The 23,817-nt window shown below is 36.6% G+C and overlaps 1 protein-coding gene across 1 annotated transcript in view; it reads right to left on the bottom strand.

Moving 5' to 3' along the window:
- Positions 1 to 8,340: 8,340 nt before the first annotated feature.
- Positions 8,341 to 23,817, bottom strand: part of RP1 (RP1 axonemal microtubule associated) — a gene marked incomplete at both ends in the record, with an annotated part of 183,739 nt that continues 168,262 nt past the window's right edge. The window contains 7 exons of the mRNA XM_084281671.1: positions 8,341 to 8,395; positions 11,103 to 11,178; positions 13,981 to 14,059; positions 16,089 to 16,374; positions 16,629 to 16,707; positions 18,858 to 18,923; positions 23,449 to 23,671. Of these exons, the coding sequence (XP_084137797.1) occupies positions 8,341 to 8,395; positions 11,103 to 11,178; positions 13,981 to 14,059; positions 16,089 to 16,374; positions 16,629 to 16,707; positions 18,858 to 18,923; positions 23,449 to 23,671 (864 nt within the window). The remainder of the gene's footprint in view (positions 8,396 to 11,102; positions 11,179 to 13,980; positions 14,060 to 16,088; positions 16,375 to 16,628; positions 16,708 to 18,857; positions 18,924 to 23,448; positions 23,672 to 23,817) is intronic.

Here is a 23,817-nt window from a genome sequence, read left to right as displayed (position 1 = left end):
TGGGAAGGGCACGGGGCAGCCAAGGGGAATCGGGGGAGGGTTGAGGAGACCCCTCCGGGGAGGGTCGGGGGGCGGCGGGGTGGGAACGGGGCGCGCCGTGCCCCGGGGTAACGGGAGGGGCGCGGTGCCGTCGGGGCGAGGACGGGGGATGGGGGGTCCGCGGGGAGCCCGGCGAGCTCCGTGCTGAGCAGCCCCTGCCCCTGCCCGTCCCGTCCCGTCGGAAACGCTGCTCTAGTTGCCGCAAGTTGGCGAGATGCAAGCGGGAGAGGTGCGATTCCCAAATTATGCCGTGACTCACACTTTCTTAGAGGCGTTTGGGGGAAGGTGAGGAGACACCGCTTTATTCCTCCACCCGGAGAAACCGCATTTGATGCACACCCATCTGATGCGTACCCATCTGATGCACACCCGTTTTACCCACACCCTTCCCCATGCAAAATCCCCCAGGACCGTTTCGCCGCCCCCTCCCCGCAGCCCCGGTTGCCCCCGGAGCGAGGCTGCTCTTTAAAGCTCGCCCCCCGGGGCTCGGCAGCTGGGATGCCCGCAGAGATCCCTTTTAATCGAGGAGCCCCCCAGGGTGGAGCTGCCGGCACCCCCGGGCTGTCCCTGGGCAGCCTCCCCCTCGGGGGTTCCCGGTGCTGGAGGCCGGCAGCATCCCGTCCCCAAAATCATCCCCCGCGGCTGTGGGTGGGGAGAGCGTCTGCTGCCTTCCCTCGGCCCTTCTGCTCATTTTGGGTACCCAAAAGGTACGGGATGAGCGACTGATTTACCTCTTTTTTTTTTTTTTTTCTTCTTTTTGCCTGCAGAATATTTTAGAAGCATGCCCTCTCCCTCCTTAAAATAGAGCAGTGAGATAGTTCAACCACGTTGCTGGAATATCTTAATGGGAATGCCAATGAGACTACAATAGGGTACGGTTACATTAAGATATCTGACTAAATATAGCCCTTTCAAATTCATTAATTAAAGAGAAGTTATATGGACAGCTAAAAATTATGCCTTCTAACTCTTGAATGTGCACAGTAAGTATAAAGTTGCCTTCTGGAGATTAGCTTGTACTGATACATGCCTCAGATTTCAAGAAAAGATTACAGCATGCATTGCTGCATTATTCAAGGAGTGTTAAGCACACAGAAATCAGGCTTTGAAAGGTGAAGAGCACACATAAGCCTAATTTTGCTTGTTCTTTTGCATGTTACCACACATTACAAGAATCTTTAATTACATCATCACATAATGGTTCTTAAATAATATACATTTGCTCTGCAATCTCTGTTGCAGTGGTATAGCTGTACTTTTATTTCTGTTCCTTTTGTAACCCCACATTAATTTCACTCTCATTATGGTCCATATGATCTTTATTGCCTTAGACTTTTAATGCAAATTGCTTCTTTCTAGAGGTATATTTTAATAATTCAGTCAGCACCTATATTTAATACAATATATCCACTTAAGAGTCCCTAGTCAGCTGAGAAAGTGCTTAATACTGAAGCTAATTTATCTGCAAGTTGGTGGTTTATAAATATCAACAAGTTCCCAAGTTATTCTGTTTATTGTTACATCTTTAATAAAATGCTCTAGTGTGCCATTTAAGGTACTTTAATTCAGTCTGCTTGACACATACACATCCAAAAGATGTTACAAGTTTATAGTGGAGGTTATAGGGTGATGTGGGATTGCTGAGGGAACAACTGTGCTGTTGGAGCTGAAACCCTAGCCTCACATGGTTGGGATGGGAGAGAGGGAAGAGAGTGAACAGATATTTTCCTCTCCTCTCCTCTCCTCTCCTCTCCTCTCCTCTCCTCTCCTCTCCTCTCCTCTCCTCTCCTTTTTTCTGTTATTTTGTTTGCTTAGTGTTTTTTTTTCTCCTCTTGGATTCAGTTATTGTGGTATTTATGAGTGGAATAATATTATTTCTCACTGCTTTTCATGCTTAAAATATCTCTCTGTAAAACAAAAGCAGTGCAGTAGATGAACATTTAAACCTAAATTAAATTTAAGGCTGTTTAATACTTCCAGAGGAATGTCTTCTGTTTTGTTTTCTAATTTAAAAGATAACAAATGGAAAGGGTCCCAAATAATATGTAAGTGTTGAAGAAATTGCTTCCAAGAAACAGAAACAAATTTCCTCTTTGTTACGCTGGCATAGATTCTATGGAGCTGTATCAGGGCCAGAAAAGTTTGTATACACACAGTGTACAAACCAGCATGCCTTCAGCAAGCCAATGTTGTTGCTAAACCTCAGAAATTATTAATTATGAAATATAATTGAAGGGCAAAAATGTGATCACAGACATCAATACATATTTCATTAACTCAAGTACAGACACATCCATTTCTCATGTAAAGCTACTTTTTTCTCTGAAGCACATTTTATTCTTGGCTTTCTTTTTCTCCACCTTTCTTTGAAGAAAGCATTTTCATGGGTATCACAAGTACTGCTTCTGCCTTCTTCTGAATTGCAGCTGCCATTTACTTTATTTATTTATTTATTTATTTTTAATCCCCCTTAAAATATGAAACCATAAACCACCTTTGTCGTGTTTAGGAACACTTTTTTTTTTTTTTTTTCTGCTTTTCATTGTGGACTGTTATCAACTCAAACCTAAATGTCCAGGTAATACACTTTGGGCTCCAATCTTCTTATCTTCCCTCTTTTTTTTTTTTTTTTTTTTTTTTTTTTCCCAGATTCCCAACCATTATCATTTTCACAGTCTTCTTTAGCTACATAGCAAAGAAAGCCCTACCAAAATATACTCAAGCTCTTCTTGTCGTCCTCTCATTTCACCATTAGAATATCTTTATTCTCTATAACTATGACTTTTTTTTTGCATATATTTATTCCAGACTATTCCCAAATCTATTTTCTTTCAGTGGGCAGCACTTCTAGCAAATGTAGCTTGGTGCTTAATCTTTCTGCATTTTCTTCTAGCTCAAAGTAACTGAAGCATTAGAACAATGCCTTGTGGCAGTATTTTGGCACAAAAGCCTGCATTTCTTACCAGACTCAGTCTTTTGGAGACCAGTTTTAGTAGGTCTGTGTCATGAAGTTAATGTGCAGAACACTGCTGTTCTGGCAGGGCTTGGTTCCTCCTGCTGAGCACTGCTCCCAAGAAGGTTCCCTCAGAAAGACATGAAGTCCCAAGTCATAAGGAGCTCGTCGGTGACTTTCAGAAGATCTTGTGATTTTGCTAGCAAATTTGCTCCCTCTCCTCCTTCCTTCATTCCTCCTTCTTTTTTACCTTCCTATACCTGTTTTACATGCCTTTTCCTGCATTGTTTCTTGTTGTGCATGATGTAAAGCTGGAGCGATCTGACAGAGAGTCTGATGAACATCCATTTTTTTAACTTATTCACTCTGACATAGCTTCAGTAGCATGTCTCCTGTACTTTTGACTTTAAGCAGTATTCCATATTAAAGCAGTGCTTCTCAGGCACATATGTGCATGCAAACATGCAACTCAATTGCTTTAGAATCGGCAAAGGAAAACTACTTTACAAAATGATCACAAGTATCAGATGTTTTCACCAGATTTATGTTTAGGTTACACAAATGCCAGTAGAAGCTGTGATATAGAATGTAACTTTAATATTTACACACTAAACTATTTAATTGCCTTTTTGCCCAAATAGCCTCATTCACAAGGGGCATAGACCATTGTATGTTCTGATAACATAGATACTTCACTGGAAAGGAAGAAGACATTTCCTTTCAATGAAACTAGCATTTCATTACATTAACAAAAACTCAAATCAGAAATACATGGGTAAATTGGTAAATTATTTAGAAAATCAATATTAAATTACTATTAAAAATACTGAGTATTAACAATTATTGCTTGCTTGTTTTAGCTTGAAATTACTTTATTTATAGGTCTACAGGTAGCTTCACACAAAAATGTTCTTGAACTATAAAATTGTCTTTAAAATTGAGGATGGTGAATAAAGTATTTTAACATATTAGTTCAATTTTACAATTACAAAAAACTACTCTGAAGTCTTCACTGGTTTCAGAAATCACTTAGTTTTGTAACATACCGCTAGATGTATTTCTTACACATAGATCTGTTCTTTGTAACACATAGGTCATGAAAATCCAACCCATATGCACCTACCTCAGAAGATCTGCAAAGGAGGAGATTCAATGTAGCAGGGCTCTTAGATGCACACCAGACTTTAACTAGACTATACATCAAGCTTAGTGGGATAGTTTATATACTTATAATTTAGGCATATATTTTTGTTTTAGGTGTATACTTAAATTTCAAGGTGAATTGGGGGCTGTAGTTTCTTGTGTTATATTTATTTCCAGAATGTCTAGGCAATAAATACATGTCAATACATTCCACTGCTTACTCAAAACAACAACAAGACTAAGTTTATGGGGCCAGAATGATTGAGAGCAGCCCTGCTTTAATGACACCATACTGACTTTAATGTTATATATGAAAAAAGAAATGGCTTCTTAGACGTTTTGAAAGATTTAACTCAAGACTTCTTAAATTTACATTTATTAATTAGACATGGGATGTCAGTTACCTTTCATGTTGCTTCATACTATGTATTTAAAAGCATAATCAAATATAGACATAAATATATAATGAGTGATAGCAGAAGACATAGACATATCGGAAGACATCACAGGAAGTGAGCTTACAGCCAAGCTTTGTACAAGGTGTACAACTCTTCCATTGCCATTCTGCATGCAGAACCCAAGAAGCAAGCAAGTAAATGACACTTTATAATAAATGGAAAAAGCATTTGTGGAATGCTCAAGGGAATATTAACATGTCCTGTGTATGAAGCTACATTTAATAGACAATTAAGAATTTTCAAAAGTTTAAAAAAGACAGTAATATGTCCCATTTTCTTTCCTTTTTTTTTTTTTTTTTTTTTTTTTTTCTTCACCTGTTTAAAATTGGAGCTTTGAGCAACCTCGTCCAGTGGGAGATACTCTGCCCATGGCAGGGGGGTTGGAATTTGATGATCTTTGAGGTCCCTTCTAACACAAACCATTCTATCATTCTATGATTTTATGAAAGTGAATTCATGCCAAGCAAAAAGTTGTAAAATAAAGATTCAGGCACAGCACAAAAAGTTCTGATGCTTCTTAGCACTGGTTAGTACAGAAGAGTTCGCTGACTTTTTGAGACTGCTGCTTTTCTTTGTGGGGAAGGAGTCCAAATGAACATTTTAAATTGATGTGTGAGCAGATGATCACAGAATCACAGAATTTTCTAGGTTGGAAGAGACCTCAAGGTCATCGAGTCCAACCTCCAACCTAACGCTAACAGTCCCCACTAAACCATATCCCTAAGATGTTTACATTTGCAAACACTTCTATAAATACTAATACTAACAACCCACTGGACTAGATGGTATTCATCCAAGACTTCTAAAGGAACTCAAAGGAGCACTTGGAACATCCTTTTTTCTTATTCTGATTCCATTTTCACAACTGACAAGCTACAAAATGGATAGATCTAATATAACTGTTCATATATACTTAGGGGGAGGGAATGCTTTCTTTAGTGTGACGAGTTTCAGCTAGGCAGTACTTGGAATTGCTCAGAGATTAAATGGTCCAATGAGTCAGTCAGAACATGGTTATATTTTTTGAAATCCTTAACATCATTAACAGAAGAGACTGAGATAGGGCTTGAATGGGCAGAAATATGTCAGCTAGATTCACTTAACATATATTTATAAAAGCACACCAGAAGTAGATATGGAAAAAAGATACGGTTAACTAATACTGGAGTTAAATGGTTGCCATCAGACTCTGTTATGTTTAAGAGTCTATGCTATGTTTCTAGAGTCTGTATTTTAGCACTCAGCTCCAGCTTGAGGCTTTCTCTGTAAAATGAAATGTTATTGCTTCACTATAATAATAGCAATAATAAGAATAAAAAAACCTCTAGCCAGTGCCCTGTCATCTGTAATGACAGGAGGCAGCAGGGAGAGATAGCAAAAGTCAAACCCTTCTCTCCACTACAGCCTTGCCTCTTCCAGCTGGTTGAGTTATCTGCTCCTTCCATGGCTCCCAAGGGTGCCAAATGCTTGGGTCTCTTGCTGATCCAGGCAGTCTTATTTCTGTGCTACACCCCTGTTCCCTGTGGAGGTACCACTGGTGTCATATATGCTCAGGGTCTCTATGTACAGGGTGAGCTGCTGGCAGCAGAAATGCAAGGCTCCTTGTCTGTGCAGCAACAACAGAGTGCACATGAGCTGGCACATCTGCAATATTTCTTTGGCCAGATCTTTTGTCCCTTTCTACTTGCAGGGGACACAGATTAAGTGACTTGTCTGCCAAACACAACAGGCATCACTCACTGTATACCATGTGGAAGAAGCAAGGTTAGAGTTTAGCTCTCGTCACAAGCTAAATATGCTAACCGGCATGTCTTTGAAGCCAGACCTGATAAGGACGTTATGGTATTTCAAGCTTTCTTATCAAAGTGTAATCCCCTAGCAATATGTGCTGCAAGCACCCGTGATGCACTTGAAATGAAACCCTCTTCTGTGGTGGTGTTCTGGATGTAAAAGGGTGGAGGTGTTTACGTGACTCTGGATCCAGGGGAGTGAATCCAACATCTGATTTGTACACTGTATAAGTAGAGGAAATAATTTTCAAATAAGGATGCCAGCTGTTGAAAGAGGGTATTCACTGCTAGTAATGAAAAACAGATTAGGAAGGCATTATTTACACTTGATAAATCAGAGATGGCATCAAAGAGAGCTAGTATTACAAACTATTAATGAAAGACATAATAATGAAACAAATCACATAATAGATCACAACAAAGTGATTCAGTGTAATGAATACTGATACTAAGTAAGTGAACTGTGCACTCTAGGGATACAATTTTAAATCCATTCGAGTGTGCATGGTAGCAGTGTAAGCAAAAAGAGCACTTTTAGAAGAAATTTACTCTGTTCCTTTGCTCACTCAGATCACATCCACACTTTACCAGCTCTTCCTTTGATGACGTATAAGGCAGATAAAAATAAAAATACCTACCAAGACCTGTTATTTTTATTATTTTCTGAGTCAAAGTAACAACTGAAATCTCATCACCCATGCAGATATTGGCCAACATTCTTCATTTCAAATAATAATGTGAGTAAATAAACATTAAACATACTAAAAAGCCAGACATTTAATTGATTATAAATTTATTTAATTCTTATAATTATAGGAAGCACATTGCTGCTACAAAGTGTGGTAGTGCCTTAAAGGTGAAACATGTCTAAAATTCAGACCTTCATACAGATATAAAATTTTGGAGGTACTAAGGGTGGAGTCTTTGATTAAGCAGAGAGATGCCTTATGAAACTAATACACAGTATATGTATTCTGATCACATACATGAAACTTTGAGTGGTGTGTAACTCATGATTTCATTTCAGACTCATCTGTATCCTAAACTCTTCCTCAGTCAACTTGGTCAACTCTGGCAATATGAAAGTTTACCAAAACAAAGATTGATCTACTTATTAGATATTCACGCATTTGTAGCTAAATATTTTTATATTTATTGTGCATTTTCAAAAAGAACTGGGATTTTTTGAAGTAAAGGCATTCACACATATAGATTTAGAAAGTCCAATGGATGTGTAAGAATGGGCACTGTAAAAATCAGCAAGCTGAACAAGGAGTTGCCTAAGTTACCTGGTAAGCTATTGCAATGGTAGTGATAATAGATGATGGAAAAGTCTCTCTTAAAGGTTCTTAGCTGAGGTTCTGGCCACAAGATTTTGCAATCAAATGTCAGTTGGAAACTTACTGACACCGAGTGAACTCCTGAATAACACATTCTTTATTCCTGGCAGTTACATACATTGCTATCTTGTAGGAAAAGGATGTAATACATGGTAAGTCTAAAGAGTTGTGTAGTTTGTTTGGAAAATTATTTTGAGGCAATATAAATTTTAATAAATGTTGAAATTGAAACAATTTATCAATTTAATAAATATTGACAGATTTGACCCAAGCTAAATTGAAATTATTCACAAATTATTACTGAAATGAAAATGTTTTAACATGTTGCTACACATGTCTACCATCATGAATGCTCAGCTCAAGTCCACAGTGCTGTGTTACAGATCTCAATTTATGTTTTCTAAATTTCAGTCATGCAAAATTTTTGAGCAGCTCTAATTGGATTGGAATGCAGTGTTCACATTAGACATGTTTAATTCACTGTGATGTTTTTAATGCATTGTTTTGACATTCCTTCAGAGTAATTACAATACCTTCAGAATTATAAAATACAAGTAAATCAAATAAGCAGGAATTTAGAGAAGCAGTACACTCAGAAAGAATCAGAAAACAAGGAGCTATGGATAAAGTTGCACCACAGTGCTGCCTTCACTTCCATCTTCAGCAAGCCACCTAAAGAGAAAAGCATAGAACATGTTCATAGATACGGTATATTCAGAAGACGTGTAGATGCCTTTTAGGGACATGGTTGGGCTTGATGATCTCAGAGGTCAGAGTATATTTAAATAATTCTATGTTTCTATATATAAAACTTGACAGACAAAGGGCTTGCTTCTACAACTTTCCATTTCTTTCTAAAAGTTTCAACATTAACTTATACAGGAGAAGTAACCAATCTGAAGAGTCGTGTTTTTTTCAGTATCCATATATGCATAATATTAAAGTAACTGTATAACTATATTAAATATACATACATTTTATATGTAGGTTGCATAAAAATAGGTGATGAGTAGATTGTTTCATTGAGTGGTAAAAATCAGGATGTTTTAGAGTAAGAGAGTATGTTCTGTGATAGCAAGCTATTGTCCATTTATTCCATGCCATGGACTGTTTATTTCTCATACCTCCTTGGCTTACAAAATACTGAGCCATATGGTGGGCCTTAACCATGTTCCATATGACCCTATGGGGGTTTTACCATTGACTATACCAGAAACCCACCTGAATGTAAAACTCAGATAGATTGGTTGACTGGAATCATGAAGGCAATAACATTCACTTTCAAAGAGATTTTCCAAAGCTTCTGCTTCTTTTAATGCTTCTGCAAGGCTTTTGCCAGACTAGCTGATGTCATTTCTACTTAGTAGCGAGTATGGGAGGAATTCCCAGCTGGTATAGCATTAACGTAGTTCACATCTGAAATTGCACTGTTAAACAGCTGGGAGATACGTTTGAAGCCAAACAGTTCCAGGCTGCAACATAACTAGTCTTGCCAGATAAAATGCCAAGTTAGTAAAGGATACAGAGCTCCTTTCACATTTCTCAATGATGAATGTCTTTTAGAGACAGCATTTGTGTCAGAGGATATGAGAGGAATCTTCGTTTGTTTGTTTGTTTTTGGTGGGGTGGGTGTGGGAGGAGAGAAAATAAACCCATTCCCTATTTACCCAGTAGGATATGACATAAGCATTTTGTGCGAGCAGGAACAGGTACATGTACTTATAGTTTCCAGTATCTCAGGAGTGTCCCATAGCTTCTGGGTCAGTGAATATTCTGGGGTGCCATGATGACAGACAGAGAGCAGCTTGACAGAAAAAAATCTGGAGGTCCTGGTGGACACCAAGTTGAACATGACCCAGTGATTTGTCCTTGCAGCAAAGGTTGCTAATGGTATCCTGGGCTGCATTAGGCTAAGTGTTGCTAGCAGGTCGAGGGAGGTGATCCTTCAACTCCACTCAGCACTGTTTGGCGAAGATGACCTCCAGAGGTCCCTTCCAGTGATTCTATGACGTCAGTTGAAAATACTCTCATGGATTGTTGCACACCTGAGTGATATTGTGATCTAAGAAATTTTGCTCATGCCCATTAACTTAAATTTAGGTATCTAGAAGATTAGAGCACGTGTTTGGAAGAATTTTTATGGAACCTACGTGAAGACTTTAGTGTAGTGCTGTGTAGAGATATATTCTGAGATATTGCATGACATTAATCACGTTTTGTAGAGCTGGCCCCTGCACGCTGCAGACCAGGCACTGTCAGGTACTAAGGGCTTGAAGATTCTGTTGAGGCTGCTAACATTCTGCATTCTCATGACTTAGATTGTAGAGTCTAACTGATTATCCAGGAATAAAAAATAAAATTAAAAAAAATACATACATGTATATGTTGCTTTTTTTTTTTTTGGTTTCAGGTTTGAGATTTGACTTTGATGAATTGTTAAGTTTACAGAAACATTCTGAAGAATTAAATTAAATATTCTTGGCTACCATTTCTGTTTTCAGATCACCAGGCAACATCCCTCTTCCTAGATATTGAAAACTTCTAAGATTTCATACATCTCTGCTCTCCAGATGCATTAAAATTTTATTTTACACTTAGAAAGACAAGAATGTGTTTGCTTCTGTTGTTTACTCTGAAATGTATTAAGCTGCAAACTGTATGCTGTAGTGGATGATCACCCCAAATATACCTTTAAGTCTAATCTCCAACTTCTGAAAGTGTATTGTTTCAGTTTGACACAGACTGAAGTGGATCTTCCCTTTGTACATTAAAACCCATTTACCCTAAAACCCCTTTATCTGAATAAATTTCTAAATTTACCTCTAACATGTCATTATAAAAAAAAAAATCTGTTATCTTTATTACATTCAGCTGAACATAACTTAGACCTGTACTACCAAACAAAAAGTGACTTTTTCTCCAGAGTTATATCTATACTGCCATATCCTACTATCCACCCACCATCCCTTATTTCCAATGTCTGTGTTCTCTCATGTCTGTGTACATATGATATGCTAGTCAGAGCTACATATGTGCACTCATGCAATGGTTCACCAGACAGCTTCTACCTCATGAAAATGGCATATTACTATCTTCTCTCAGCGAAGGCACTCACATACTTCTGTCTCTTCTACAGCCATCCAGTTTTAATAACATGGAAAAATATAATGTCTTCCTCTATATATTCTTCTGGCAAATTAGATGAAAATGGTCAAAAGGTTCAAAAGTTACCGGGGATGGACTGATAGAAAAACAGCATGGTTTCAGAATTTGTACTGTTTTAGGAAACCAGAAGAAAAACAACTGAGAGACTAAAAAGACCACTAGTTGTTATGAAGAAAACTGCACCTACAGAGTAATAATGAGCTGATCTACCAACCTGTTACAGTTGAAGCAATACACTGAGTTCCTAGATGCATCAGTGATTTCTACTTTTTCTAGAAACCAGCCACTTCCTGTAGAACAATGAAGAAAAGACAAATTTGATATAACCAAAACACATATAAATCATAAGCAATGTTTCTGATTTCATTTCCAAACCCTGTGTGGTTCAGCATTTTCAAATGGACTCAATATCAATAATAAAACTGAAAAGTCGATAATTCAAATTACTACCAACTTCTCTCCATTTTATGGAGGAGGTCTTTGATGTTATTGACAGAAAATATAAAGGAAAAAAATTATTACAGCTTAACTTAGTTTTCCACATGGAATGTAATAGGTATAAGGCAAATGAAACAGAGTGCATGGTAATATCAAATACATTCTTGAAATCCCATTTTGCCCTTTTCTGTAGTCTGAAATGCACTCATAGTACACCCCTGAAATGATTTGATCTTCAGTGTCTACCAAACCAAAAAAAAAAAGGATGGACTTTATTAGTAGATGTAATTTCTTTAATGATAATCTAAGAACAGGATAACAGAAATTCTATTACTACTTTCTAGTTAATGTGTTTATATAAACCTATATAAACCAGTTGATGAACTTGAATTTCTCATTTTCTCTATCAGTAATGATTCAGAATAACATCTCAATTTTGGGCCAAAATTCATATCTGTTTTTGCTTTAAGAATATATTTAACTACTATAGTCAACAAGTTTGTTGTGTGAAAGATACCATCATTCTTATGCTGTAGAATTTTATTTTACACAATATTAAAATATGAAGGTTTTTAAAATAAAACTTTATTATACACAAATGCAGTGTTTGTGATGATGTCTTTAGTTGTGTTTGCCAATGCAAACACTTAATGACAACATTTAAAAACCAATTAGGATCGTATTGCTAGCAGCTGAAAACCTTTTGGTATTCTTTGCATGTTCTAGAGATAAAACACTATATTCTAACAAATGATTTTGGTTTTCAAATATTTGGAAAAACTATCATGTAGGCTAAATATATATACATATAATTTGTAAGTAGGCTGAAAACACAACATAAAATATTTTGCAAACTGTACCAATGTAAATAAAACATAAAGGCATGGCACTGTTTTTCCCCTTCCATGGACATTTTCAAACAATTATCTAGTATAACTAGGCCATAAAGGTGTCTACATTTTTCATCTTCAATCCACAGGAGTCATTTATTGAAATTGTGAAGTACTTTTGGAACTCCTTTAATGAAATTTTGTGAATGCTTTAATATATTGTAGACTCTACTTGGAATATATGACCTTTCCTGAAATCTCTGTAATTCAGTCATGATTATTAGCAATAAAAATTTACAGTCCCTCAAATTTACACAGCACTTTATAAACAAATATTAAGCCATGTTTGCTCTCCTGAAAAGTTTATAATCTAATGCTTTATCCTTTATTGACATAACTCCAGCAGACCTCACTGAATGCTCTAGGTATGGAGAAATCTAGAGGCAGGTAAGAAAGATTAGCAAACAGATGAAACATTTCAAAGAGGTGTTACCTTTGAGGAGACTTGTGCAGATTACAACTGACAAGACAAAAGACATTTGGAGATAATTTCAGAGAAAAAAAAAGAGGAAGAAAGTCATGGATTTAACATGGATCTACACACAACAGCTGTGCTAGGAAGGCACTATGCAATGTTGATCAGGACACAGAGAGTACAGATAATCATGTTGTTGATGGTTTGGGACCCAGAAATTACAAGTTTAATGTGTATTTCCCCTGCAGGCTTCTGTGCAATTCTCAGAGCACCAAAAGTCTTCTGGTGTAGAATTCCCCAGTGTTAAGCTGAATTGTGTGCATGTACAGTAGCTAACACTAATAAGATGAAATTCAGCCGGAGGATTTTATTTCAACAGATTATATATGTGTATATAAATGTAGTTTTCAGTACCATCACATGTATGATATGACATGATATGATATGACATACATATCATATACATTTTCTGACTAGAAAACCCCTGTAGAACTTTTGCCTAAAAAAGATTTGCCAGTTGCAGAATTTTGTTTGGTACATCCTAGGTATGCTACACCCTTGATGCCTTATTAATAAATAAGGTTTTATTAAACCTAAGTGCATTTCTTACTTACCAGAGTGGTTTAGTAAAACTCACCTGATTAGATTATCTCAAAACAATGTGACCTTTGTGATTCAAGCTGTACATTGCCTGCAAATTCTATTTATATATTTCTATCTTTCAAGGTTTTAATTTCATATCATCACTAAATGTAAGTTCCAAATGCTCTATGCCCTAATCTCCTATCTTATGTTTTGGTAAATTCAGGTATTAGAGATTATGAGATACACTGTACATGGAAACAGTTTCCATCATCATGTCTGGGTTCATACTGTAGCTGCATCCTAATTTAAAATCAGGTCAAGATCTAGCGCAGTCCAGTGCTCTCCTTATTGTTTAGCTCTCATAAGAAGAAAAGCTACGTGTGTCATGGTAATCCTATGTTGTTCAACACATCTAATAAAAGTTTTGGCTGAACGATGACTGAAGAATAAAGCTTTCAGAGATACATACTAACCATATTTCCTCTCTGCTAGCGATAAATAAATAAATAAATTATGAAAAGTCAAGGTAAAGTGGTAAAGTCAATGAAAATGTGATAAAGTGATAAAGATAGGGGTGGCAAGAGCAGTCAAAGCAAGAAAAGCAAGAGAAGTCAAAGAAAGAGCAGTCAAACTGACCTCATTTGTATCAAGATTTGTATTAGCTAACTGTAGCAATAGCATGACTTCAAAGACCTTCCAAATGTCAGGCAGATATTCAAGCAGAAGATTTTTACAAGCCCATTGAACACATGCAGTATACTTACCGAATCCTTTCCCATCATGACCAATTTCAATGGAATGTAGGCATCCTATTTTTTTTGTCTTAATCTTGAATGTATCAACCTTTAATATTAAAATACAGCCAGTTATAAAAAGTTACATACATACATTTGGAAATTTATACCTTTGTTAAGGCCAGTTTCAGGACTAATTCAAACGTAGTTTGAAATAGATGGGTGACACCTGGTATGGTTTATTTTCCTTAGCAAAGGTCTTTGGTAGATCCTCTCTATACTTCACAGTAGGACAATCTTATAGCAGGACAATTTATACAGTAGAGTGGACAAATCTTAAAGAATGAAAATCCGTATCTTTTTCCCAACTTTCATATATCAAAGTATTTTTACTAAATGTCATGAATTCTCAGTTGCTATAGCCTTCTAAAATGTTTTCAGTTTATTGTACATAAATATATGTTCAAGAATGCAAAAGAGAAAGGCTTGTACAGCATTTGCCATTTTATCTCCCACATATTATATATTTTCTTCAGATTCTTTTTTTCCATAAGACATTTCTTAAAGATCTCACTGGTTTACGTTGATTTAGCTAGATTGTTAATTAGCTAATAATACAATTTCTATGTATTTACTCTTCTTTTTCAAAGAACAATGATACCTTCTGTGTAGTAAGCAAAAGGAAGTATTACTCAAGACACTCTTATTTGCTCCTTGTGCTTGTAGGTAACTAGTTTATTAATTTTCTCAGTATTGAAGTCAATACATGATGATATCCTCAGACACTTTAGCTGAAAAAAAATTGAACCAAACTGCACATAAAAAGATGCTTACTGTTGCTGGAAATAATGAAGCATATCTCATATGGAAGATATCTTAACTGGAGTTTTACTTATTCAGTCATTACCTTTCAAGAAATCCACAGGAGAAAAATGTGGGAAATATATTTATTTCTTGATACATAAGGGTCACCATCAGAGGTGGTGAGTAAATGGAACAGTTCCTTTGCCAAAGTAATATGTTTATTAAAAACAGAAGAACATTCTGTTAAGGTACTAGGATACCTTACAGAGAATCAGCATTCTTAAGCAAATATTTATATCTGAACTACAAATATCTGAATAGAATCATACAATCATGGAATCATAGAACCAGAAAATGGCTCACATTGGAAGGGATCTTAAAGACCATCTAACTCCATCCCCCCTGCCATAGCCAGGGATGCCGCCCACTAGATCAGGTTGCCCAAGGCCCAATCCAGCCTGGCCTTGAACACCTCCAGGGATGGAGCATCTGTAACTTCTTTTGGCAAACTCCACCACCCTCTGAGTGAAGAATTTCCTCCTAATGTCTAGTCTAAATCTATCCTCTTTTAGTTTAAGACCATTCCCCCTTGTCCTATCTTTATCTACCTGAGTAAAGAGTCTTTCTCCATCTTTTTTATAAGACCCCTTTAAGTATTGAAAGGTCACAATGAGGTCTCCCTGGAGCCTTCTCCAGACTGAACATCCCCAGCTCTCTCCAGCCCTCTGATCATCTCTGTAGCCTTCTTCTTCTGGATGCACTCTAACAGATCCACCACTTTCTTGAGATGGGGACTCCAAACCTGGACTTCCACTGAAGGTGGGGCCTCCCAGTGGCAGAGTAGTGGGGGACAATCACCTCCCTTGACCTACTGGTCACTCTCTTTTGATGCAGACCAGGACACAGTTGGTCTTCTCCATTTTGTTTGGTTATCCAAACAAAACTTTCCATTGTAAAGTAAACCAATGGGATATCAGAGACTGATATTCAATATTCAAAATTTGTGTAACACCAAGGAATATTGCACATACATGCACATACACGAGTAATGCATGCTGTGCGTTGCAGATCAACGAAACACATAACTGAGCAGATGAGTGGATGCAATATGAGGATGTGTTTGGGAGTAACAACAACAGTTAGTCATTGTCAGTTACATATATTAGAGATAAAATGTCCTTTGGTTACTCTGGTGAAACGCTAACCACAGAAAGAGCTGTCCACATATCATCTAAATACTTGGAAAAGAAGATAAATGCCTGAAGTTTTATAAAAGTCTTGCATAGATTTCTTACTTTCCCAATCCAGAAACAGATAGAAATCTATATCCTCACCTTTCCTCTTTCAAAGGGATCTTGATGCTCCAGTGACTGAGAGAGCTGAAACACCTCAGATCTGTCCTCATCCCCAAATAAAATAATATGCACATTGGCATCAGTTCCTGCTCCCCTTTTGTCACCTGTGTATACTTTAATAGTATACTCTGTCTGATTTTCTGCTTGACTTCCTTCTTTATTTAAGTTTTTATCTGTGCCATTCTTTTGTTTGTCTCCTCTAATAATAAAAGATACCGGGATTTCTCTCTGTATTTCTGGCTTATTTGGATCCAAAGAAAATGTCCTGCAAAACAAAAACCATATATTTCTGTGGTAAATAATCTATATGTTAAATCAAAAAATCCTATGAGTTTACATGGGACAGTGGAAGATGAACTTTTAAAAAAAAATCTGTTGACTGACCCACTGTATGACAGTCTTTTTAATCCAGTGCCTGCTCAGTGTTCTCTATCAAAAATAAATAAATAAATAAATAAATAAATAAATAAAATAGTGCTCTCTAACTACAAAATGACTAGCTCCTCGTATGATACTTACTCATTCACTTCAAAAACATAGATAGGGTGATTCTTCACAGATTCTTTCAAATGCAATTTTTTAATGTCCAGTTTGCAGTCTAAAAACAAGAAAATAAAATATAGTGAAAATGTTGTACTGTGCATCCAAGAATTAAGTAAAGTATTAAAACATCATTTATTAATTAATTAATGTATAACAACGATTGACTATAAAATCCTGGAATCATTGAAACATTTCTTATTTTGTTCCTATTTAAAACCTCTACACAGAAGTTTAGAAGTATTTCCCTTGTCTTGGTGAAGCAGAGGAGTGCAGCAGGCATGCAGAACACATTCAGCACAACTCAGGCAGGCTCATTTGAGAAGGAACAGAAGGAATATGTATCTGGTGCTTCCTCCTCAGTGACTGGTTGACAAAAGGGTTGGAACTCCATTCCATGTGAAGCAAAAAGATTTATAGAATGACAGGTATGAAGGAAGTTTAACAATTCAGTGTAAACCTCTTCTGTATAAGAAAGATTGCTCTTTGAACTGCAATTTTGAATTTTCTGCTGAGGGCTTCAGTTATTTGCTGTCTATGACACTGGCCACTCTTGCCACTAGCTAGTCACGAAGACTACTTAATTTCTCTTTTCTTCTATCATTTGTCCCTGCAGCTCTCTTCAGCAAAGTGTGTCCCAATGTCTTCTCCTACTGTCTAAGTCCCTTTTATTATATATCAGTAGATGTTTAATAGGATCAGGCTCCTCTGGAGGAATTCAGGACATGGTGTTGCACTCATGATCTTCCCAGACAGTACATTCAGAAGCTAGGGGATCTCAAAATCTCAAACCATGCATGCAGTGAGGGAAGAGCCACCTGATCCTAAAAAAAACAGCTCTGATTGTAGAAGCAGCATAAATATAGAAAATCAATACATTGCCTGGGATGACCAGTCCTGCAGGGTACATTTGATTTCAGACACTAAAGAGCTTTTGCGCTTGGGGATTTTTGGTTCAAAGTCTACATCCAAACAATTCAATAAACCTCTAGACACAATGTGGACACCCTTACTCATCCAAAGTGCTTTATCATCTAAGTAATTCTGTTGGAAGAAATGTATTATACACCTGTCCAATCCTTTCTTCATAACACACACAGCCAATGAGCCTCAAAGTCCCTCCTTTGTGAATCATGTTTTCAAACCTGACTGGAAAAATCTTGCCTGTCATGTTCTCTGTGGTGCCCTTTGGCAATGTGTAATTGCCATATTCAATGACTGTCAGTGAGACAGATGACTGTAGTTAACTTTCATGGCTGAAACTGCAGGAAACAAATGTAGTCAGCCCTCAACAGCAGTATGACAGGGCTGCCCCTCCCCTTCCCTATCCCACTGTAATATTTGCAGCTCCATGTTGTGCCCCCTCTGAAGACCTTAGTATTCAAGCAATTCATTCTCTGGTGCAGAAAGTGTTGACCACCCAACCAGCAGGTACATGTTGACCACCCAAATGTCTTAGATATTTATATGCATTTTTCAAATATGGTTGAAGCTCAGCGGTGAGTTTAGAAGGTTATTATGAGGAGCCAGACAGACAAGCAAGACAGACAAAGTAGAAACGTATAACCCTTGCTTTCCTAGAAACCTGTCGACAAATGGTCCACTGTAATACATAGAAAGTAACAATACACAATTATATGAGAAATTTCATTAAAGGAATTTACAAAAACATTTACAAAAAATTCATCTTAGAATATTCCTTAGTAGCATGATAACCATCCTACAGATGAGACAATGTAATTTGGTGGCAAAGCTACCGTTCATCACATTTAAAAGAGGTACACTCTCACCCCACCCCACCATCCCCCCAAAAAATAAAAAGTTACAATAAGAAAACAGAACAGCTGGAGAAAACAATAAAAATAACTGAATCACAGAAAGGCAATTAAACAATACTAGTTTCTTACTTGAGTTATAAGTATTCTCCTATATTGTATATTAATAGGAGAACAAAATTATTTATCCTAATTTTTATTTCTTGTTTGCAATGGAATAGTTTACTTTCTTGATGCAGTAATTATACAGCTTTCAGCTCCAAGGATTTAAATGCAACAAAATGTAGGATTTTGCTTTATAAAATTTTACCTTTTTAAAAAATAACCAAAGGAAATTAATCTGAATTTATCTCTGGTGGTGACTGTATTGCTCTTAAGAGATTATCTGTGTGATTCGCATCACTGACTTTAGAGAGCAGCAAAAGTACTTTACCTGTTTTACTGCTGATTAAAAGAACAACTTTGTCCAGTTCTCCCAGTTCAACAGCATCCACAATAACTAGAAATGACTAAAATAAAATTGTTCAATATTACAATCTTAAACAATATTATTTTAAGTATAGAGGAAAAATAATATATAGGAAGTACAAGAATGGATTAAAGGATAAATTTTAAGTAACTTTAATTTTAAATACAGAGTACCTCATGGCTCTCTTCCTGCTGGACATTCTCCAATGACCAGAGAAGGGATCTGTCCCCTGTGTCTCCGTAAGTACCATATATACACGCAGTCATACGCACGACATTTCTCACAGTCAAAATATTTCTAGAAAATACTGTTAGATGATATTTAACCACTGCAAAATCAAGCAGAAAGAGATCACTTTAATACCATGTCACAACCTTGCACAGCTATTTGACAACATAGCAATGCACAATCAGATGGAATTAAAAATGACACACTTGACAATGGTAGTAATCATTGTCTTATCACACACTTGACATAATAGTTAAATTCACTTTTTAAATATTTTTCCTTAACTTTGTCCTGTAACTATAAGCATTGGTAGTGCTGGCAACCTTCAATGAGAGAAAAACATGCCAATACTTTATGCTGATTTTCACAGTTTCACATTATGGAGAAATTACCGCAAACAGCTAGTTACCTTTTTATTTTTAATGCCAAATGACTAATAGATTAAATCCTAATAAGTTTCAGATTCATCAAACACCTTTGGGGTCTTTACAAAGACAGAATTTAGCTAGGGAGACAAGTCCTTCAGAGCACCTAAATTCCTACTTTGAACTTTATTATAACGGAGCACATCCTCTGACTATGGAGTCAGCCCAAGAATACAAGTCTATCTTGACTGAAGTTGTCACCCATGAGTTTGTGCAGTTTGTGATTTATGCAATAGTTATAGTTATTTAACTGAAGACAAGATGACAGCATCTGAACACCTTTAAAAGTAAATGCATTCACAAAGCATCTGTTTATATTCTACCCTGGTAGAAGGGGATGAATCCTGACCTTGCAGAATGCTTCTGCAGAAAGTGGTTCAAAGTTTAGATCAGGACAGCATATATTAGCAGATTACCTGTATCCTTTCAAAGGCAAGAAAAGAAAAGAAAAGATCACAAGCTGTTATTATCAGCTTTCAGATCTAATGATCATATGAAATACCGAGTTCAGTACAAGAACTAGTTCTCTTCCATGAGCCTTGCCTTGTTTCCCCAGCATCAGCAATAACAGAGAGAGAACAGACTCTTGTTGCATGCATACTGTAGTGGAGCAGGTGCATAGTAAGAAATTCAGAGTGACAAAGAGGTACATAGCTTTACCTGTAAAGATAAAACTTAGAAAAAGCCCAGGAAATAGCTAAGTTTAAATAAAAAATACAATTAAGGTAAAAAAAAAAAAAAAAAAAGGAAAAATATTTAAAATAAAAAAGCAGTGACCAGGGAACTGTCCTGCAGCATCTGCATGTGGCAGGCAGAGCCATCAGCAGTCCCAAACATGGCAAATTATGAATCAGATCTGGGATACATCCTGGGGGTCCAGCTGGGAACAGCTGGGCAAAGGGCCAAAGTCAGAACTGGACACAAGGCTACAGCATTTGTCCTAAGTCTATTCAGAAGATGGGACCAGAGACAGGTCTAAAGGCTGGTGCATATCTAATGCATCTCAGGCATGATCTTAAATGGATGCCCTATGCTCATGTGCAGAAGGGGCATGACTAGAGGTCCCAGGGCAGGTCCCAGTCCCAGATCCCAGACTTTCCAGGGCAAGTAAGATCTATTGTCTTATCATGGCCCTGACACACTGTAGTCAATTAAAGTTAGAGTTAAATGAACTTTGGAACAGATTATACGGGGGTTAGAACTGGCAGAGTACTTTTTAAAAAGAGAAGCAATTGAAGGAAACTGATGTAGGCCAGGGAAGAGGGCTAAAATCCTCAAACGGTGGTCTTTGTTCAGGTAGTGGGATAAAACCATTATAGGTGTGGGCAAATAAGCTTTTATCTCTGTAGTGAATTGAATAGATTGGAGGGAGGAAAGATGAAGGGAAATATCTGAAAAGAAGTTACATCTAATAAGGACAATACATATATGAATGTTACAACTCTGTTAATTTTATAAAATTCCAATGATTTCATAATCTCTGTGTGAATTATGACACTATTTTTACTTTGTGAAAATAATCAGTTATTTGAAAGTAACATAATGCATTTTTATTTTACCTTTTCACTAGTTCATTGTTTTGCATTAAATGCTACAGTAGTGTAAAATTCATTCACCTTCTGTACAGCCCTGTGAGTGAGAGAGCACTGTTTTATCCCTGGGGATTCTTGAGGTGCAAGCATCTCAAAGGAAGGTACGCTACAGGGAATCTATGCATATGCTCAGTTGGAGGCCTCTCCCCATTAATATACCCAAAGGTACATATGGACTGGTACATAGCCAGATCTCCAGGGCTTGCAATGTAATTTATCAGCTGTATTTTGATGGCTTCAATTAGCCATTAGGATATGCTTCATCACAGTCCCAAGTACAAAATGAAAAAATAGAAAAGACAACTGAGAGATGAAATTCTAAGGCACTCCATGAATGACAGTATACTGAGCTGTATCTGAAATTCAACAGCACACAGCTTCTCACTTAAGGTGATTATGATCAGCTGCTTTCCATTTCAATTAGCACAATACTGGTTTTCCTTTTAGCTGAGAAAAAGAAAACCGAAGAGAAAATAAATTAGATTTAGAAATCTGGCAGAGAAGCAGATCTGTTTTGCACAATAAATTTCAAGTAGGTTTGTGTGTAAAGGATCGCTTTGAACTCCATGTGTGCAACCTGCTGTGGAGCTGCTTAAAGCTCTCTTGGACATAAAATGGCAAAGATTTGGGGAATGTTTCACACTGTCCTAGTTTTGTTTTTTTTTTTTTTTTCCTTGTGGTTACAAATCCCTCACTGAACACTTCTAAACCCTATGTGGAAAGAAATAAATGCAACAGAGATGACCTTTTTGTTTGTTTGTTCTTTTACATGAACATATAGATAATATGTTACTTATTTGTGATTTTTACCTCTTGATCTCAAAGTATATTACAAAGAAGGAAAATATTACAAACTCCCCCGCTGCTACTAGCCCACCTCCCAGCCCTCTAAACAAACAAACAAACAACAACAAAAAAGAAAACACAAGGAATAGTTAAGTGATTTTTTCAACCAATAGGTCAGTGATGGAGCCAGAGTAAGAATAAAGGTCATTAGGGCTCCAGTCTCACTGCCTATTTATCATCCATGCTGCATCTTTCTCACACTGTTTCTGTGTGCATGTATATGTACCCTCGATATATCTGCATGTGACAGTGATCTGTCTTTTGCAAGGGGTACAGTCATGTTTTTATATTAATCTGAAGGTCCTTCTTGTTTCAATCTTGTGTATAGGAGACCAAAGCCATTAAGCCCTACTCTGTATCCGTTACTGCGCAAGTCTTTGTTTCAAGTGAAAATAACAGCTCTAAGCAATACAAAATCTAAAGCTTAAATATGAAATTTAAATTTTCAGTTACAGTCAAAATACGAAAAGAAAAATAAATAAATAAAAACCACCAACCTGTTAATTCTACTCAGATTTTTTTGCATGCTTACATTTAGAAATTTATAAACACCTCACTGAAACTGGGCCATAAATTCCAGTTCAAAGTGTATTGGAATAGTTCATATAACACTGACTTATTCTGAATAATTGACTTATTCTTTACTCAGATAACTCATTTGTCTTCTGCATAAAACTCAGGCAGAAATGATTTCAATGATTTCAAGTATCATTACTTGGTCTGTTTATTAAATTGAGAATTGTTTGGCAAATGGTAGCATTTAGTAAGCATCACATTATAAACGCATGGAAGGTAAAGTAGACTTTAGGTGAAAGGATATTTTTTATTTTGCTTTACAAAGATTATATGTAAGACAGTTGAGCTAATTGTAACAGACATAAATATTTGGAGTATATAAAGGTAGTAATGATATTTAGTCTGGGGGAGGGAGGGCTTGGTGGTGGTTGTATTTTCTTGTTTGGTTGGGTTTTGTTTTGTATAGTTTTTAGTATTGTTGGTTTTTTTTTTTGGTTTGTTTGTTTTTGTTTTGTTTTTGTTTTTGTTTTTTCTCCCAAGAATCTTTGTGTGCAGCATACAAAAAGAAAAAAAAAAACAGTTAATAAAAAATGAGCTAAAAAAATTGTATTTTTAATGTCAGTAATATGAGCCACTGAAGACTAAATACAGGAGAACAGAAATATTATGATATTGCAAGAAAAGAATATTTCTTACCACTATTCTATGTAGCTTATAATAAAGTTTCTGTGCTATCAAGTGAGCATTGCATTTCACACTTTATGGTACACAGGCATTAAGCTGAGTGAATATCATTTTCCTTCACACATTTAAAATTCTTATCCACGCTTTATTTATCATTAAATAAATACAACAAAATTTTCTGTTTTGATAAAGATTCCAATTGTAATATTAGGATGTGTTAACTTCCTGTACCACTCTACTACCTTAATGTACATTTATACCTACCAGAAAGTGTTTCTTTTAATGGCCACTCTACAGGGAATTCAATCCATCTGTCTCCATTAAGAGAAAGAGGAAGTGTTTTATTTATAGTCAGGCTAAAGGTATCCAGGGTGGATGTGTTCTGCATTTTAAAGTGATGAAGAGACAACTGTGATATGCTGTTTTCCAAACTCTGGAGTCCAAGTCTCACTTTATAAACCATCCCCAAATCAGATGGTAAATATATCTAGGAAGCAACAAAACTACGAGTTAGTGTCCAAAAATAAACATAGATACATGTGTAGGAGAGAGGAAGTTTTCTTCTTGGGGATCAGCACTGACCTAGCCCCATTTGCATCAGTACTAGTTCTGTAAGTCTCACCGAGTTCCAAA

Source organism: Netta rufina (assembly GCF_964035555.1).
Source record: "Netta rufina genome assembly, chromosome: 2".
NCBI classification, from domain to species: Eukaryota; Metazoa; Chordata; class Aves; order Anseriformes; family Anatidae; genus Netta; species Netta rufina.
Note: the sequence above shows the minus strand (reverse complement) of the source record. Positions and strands in the feature narration are given on the sequence as shown.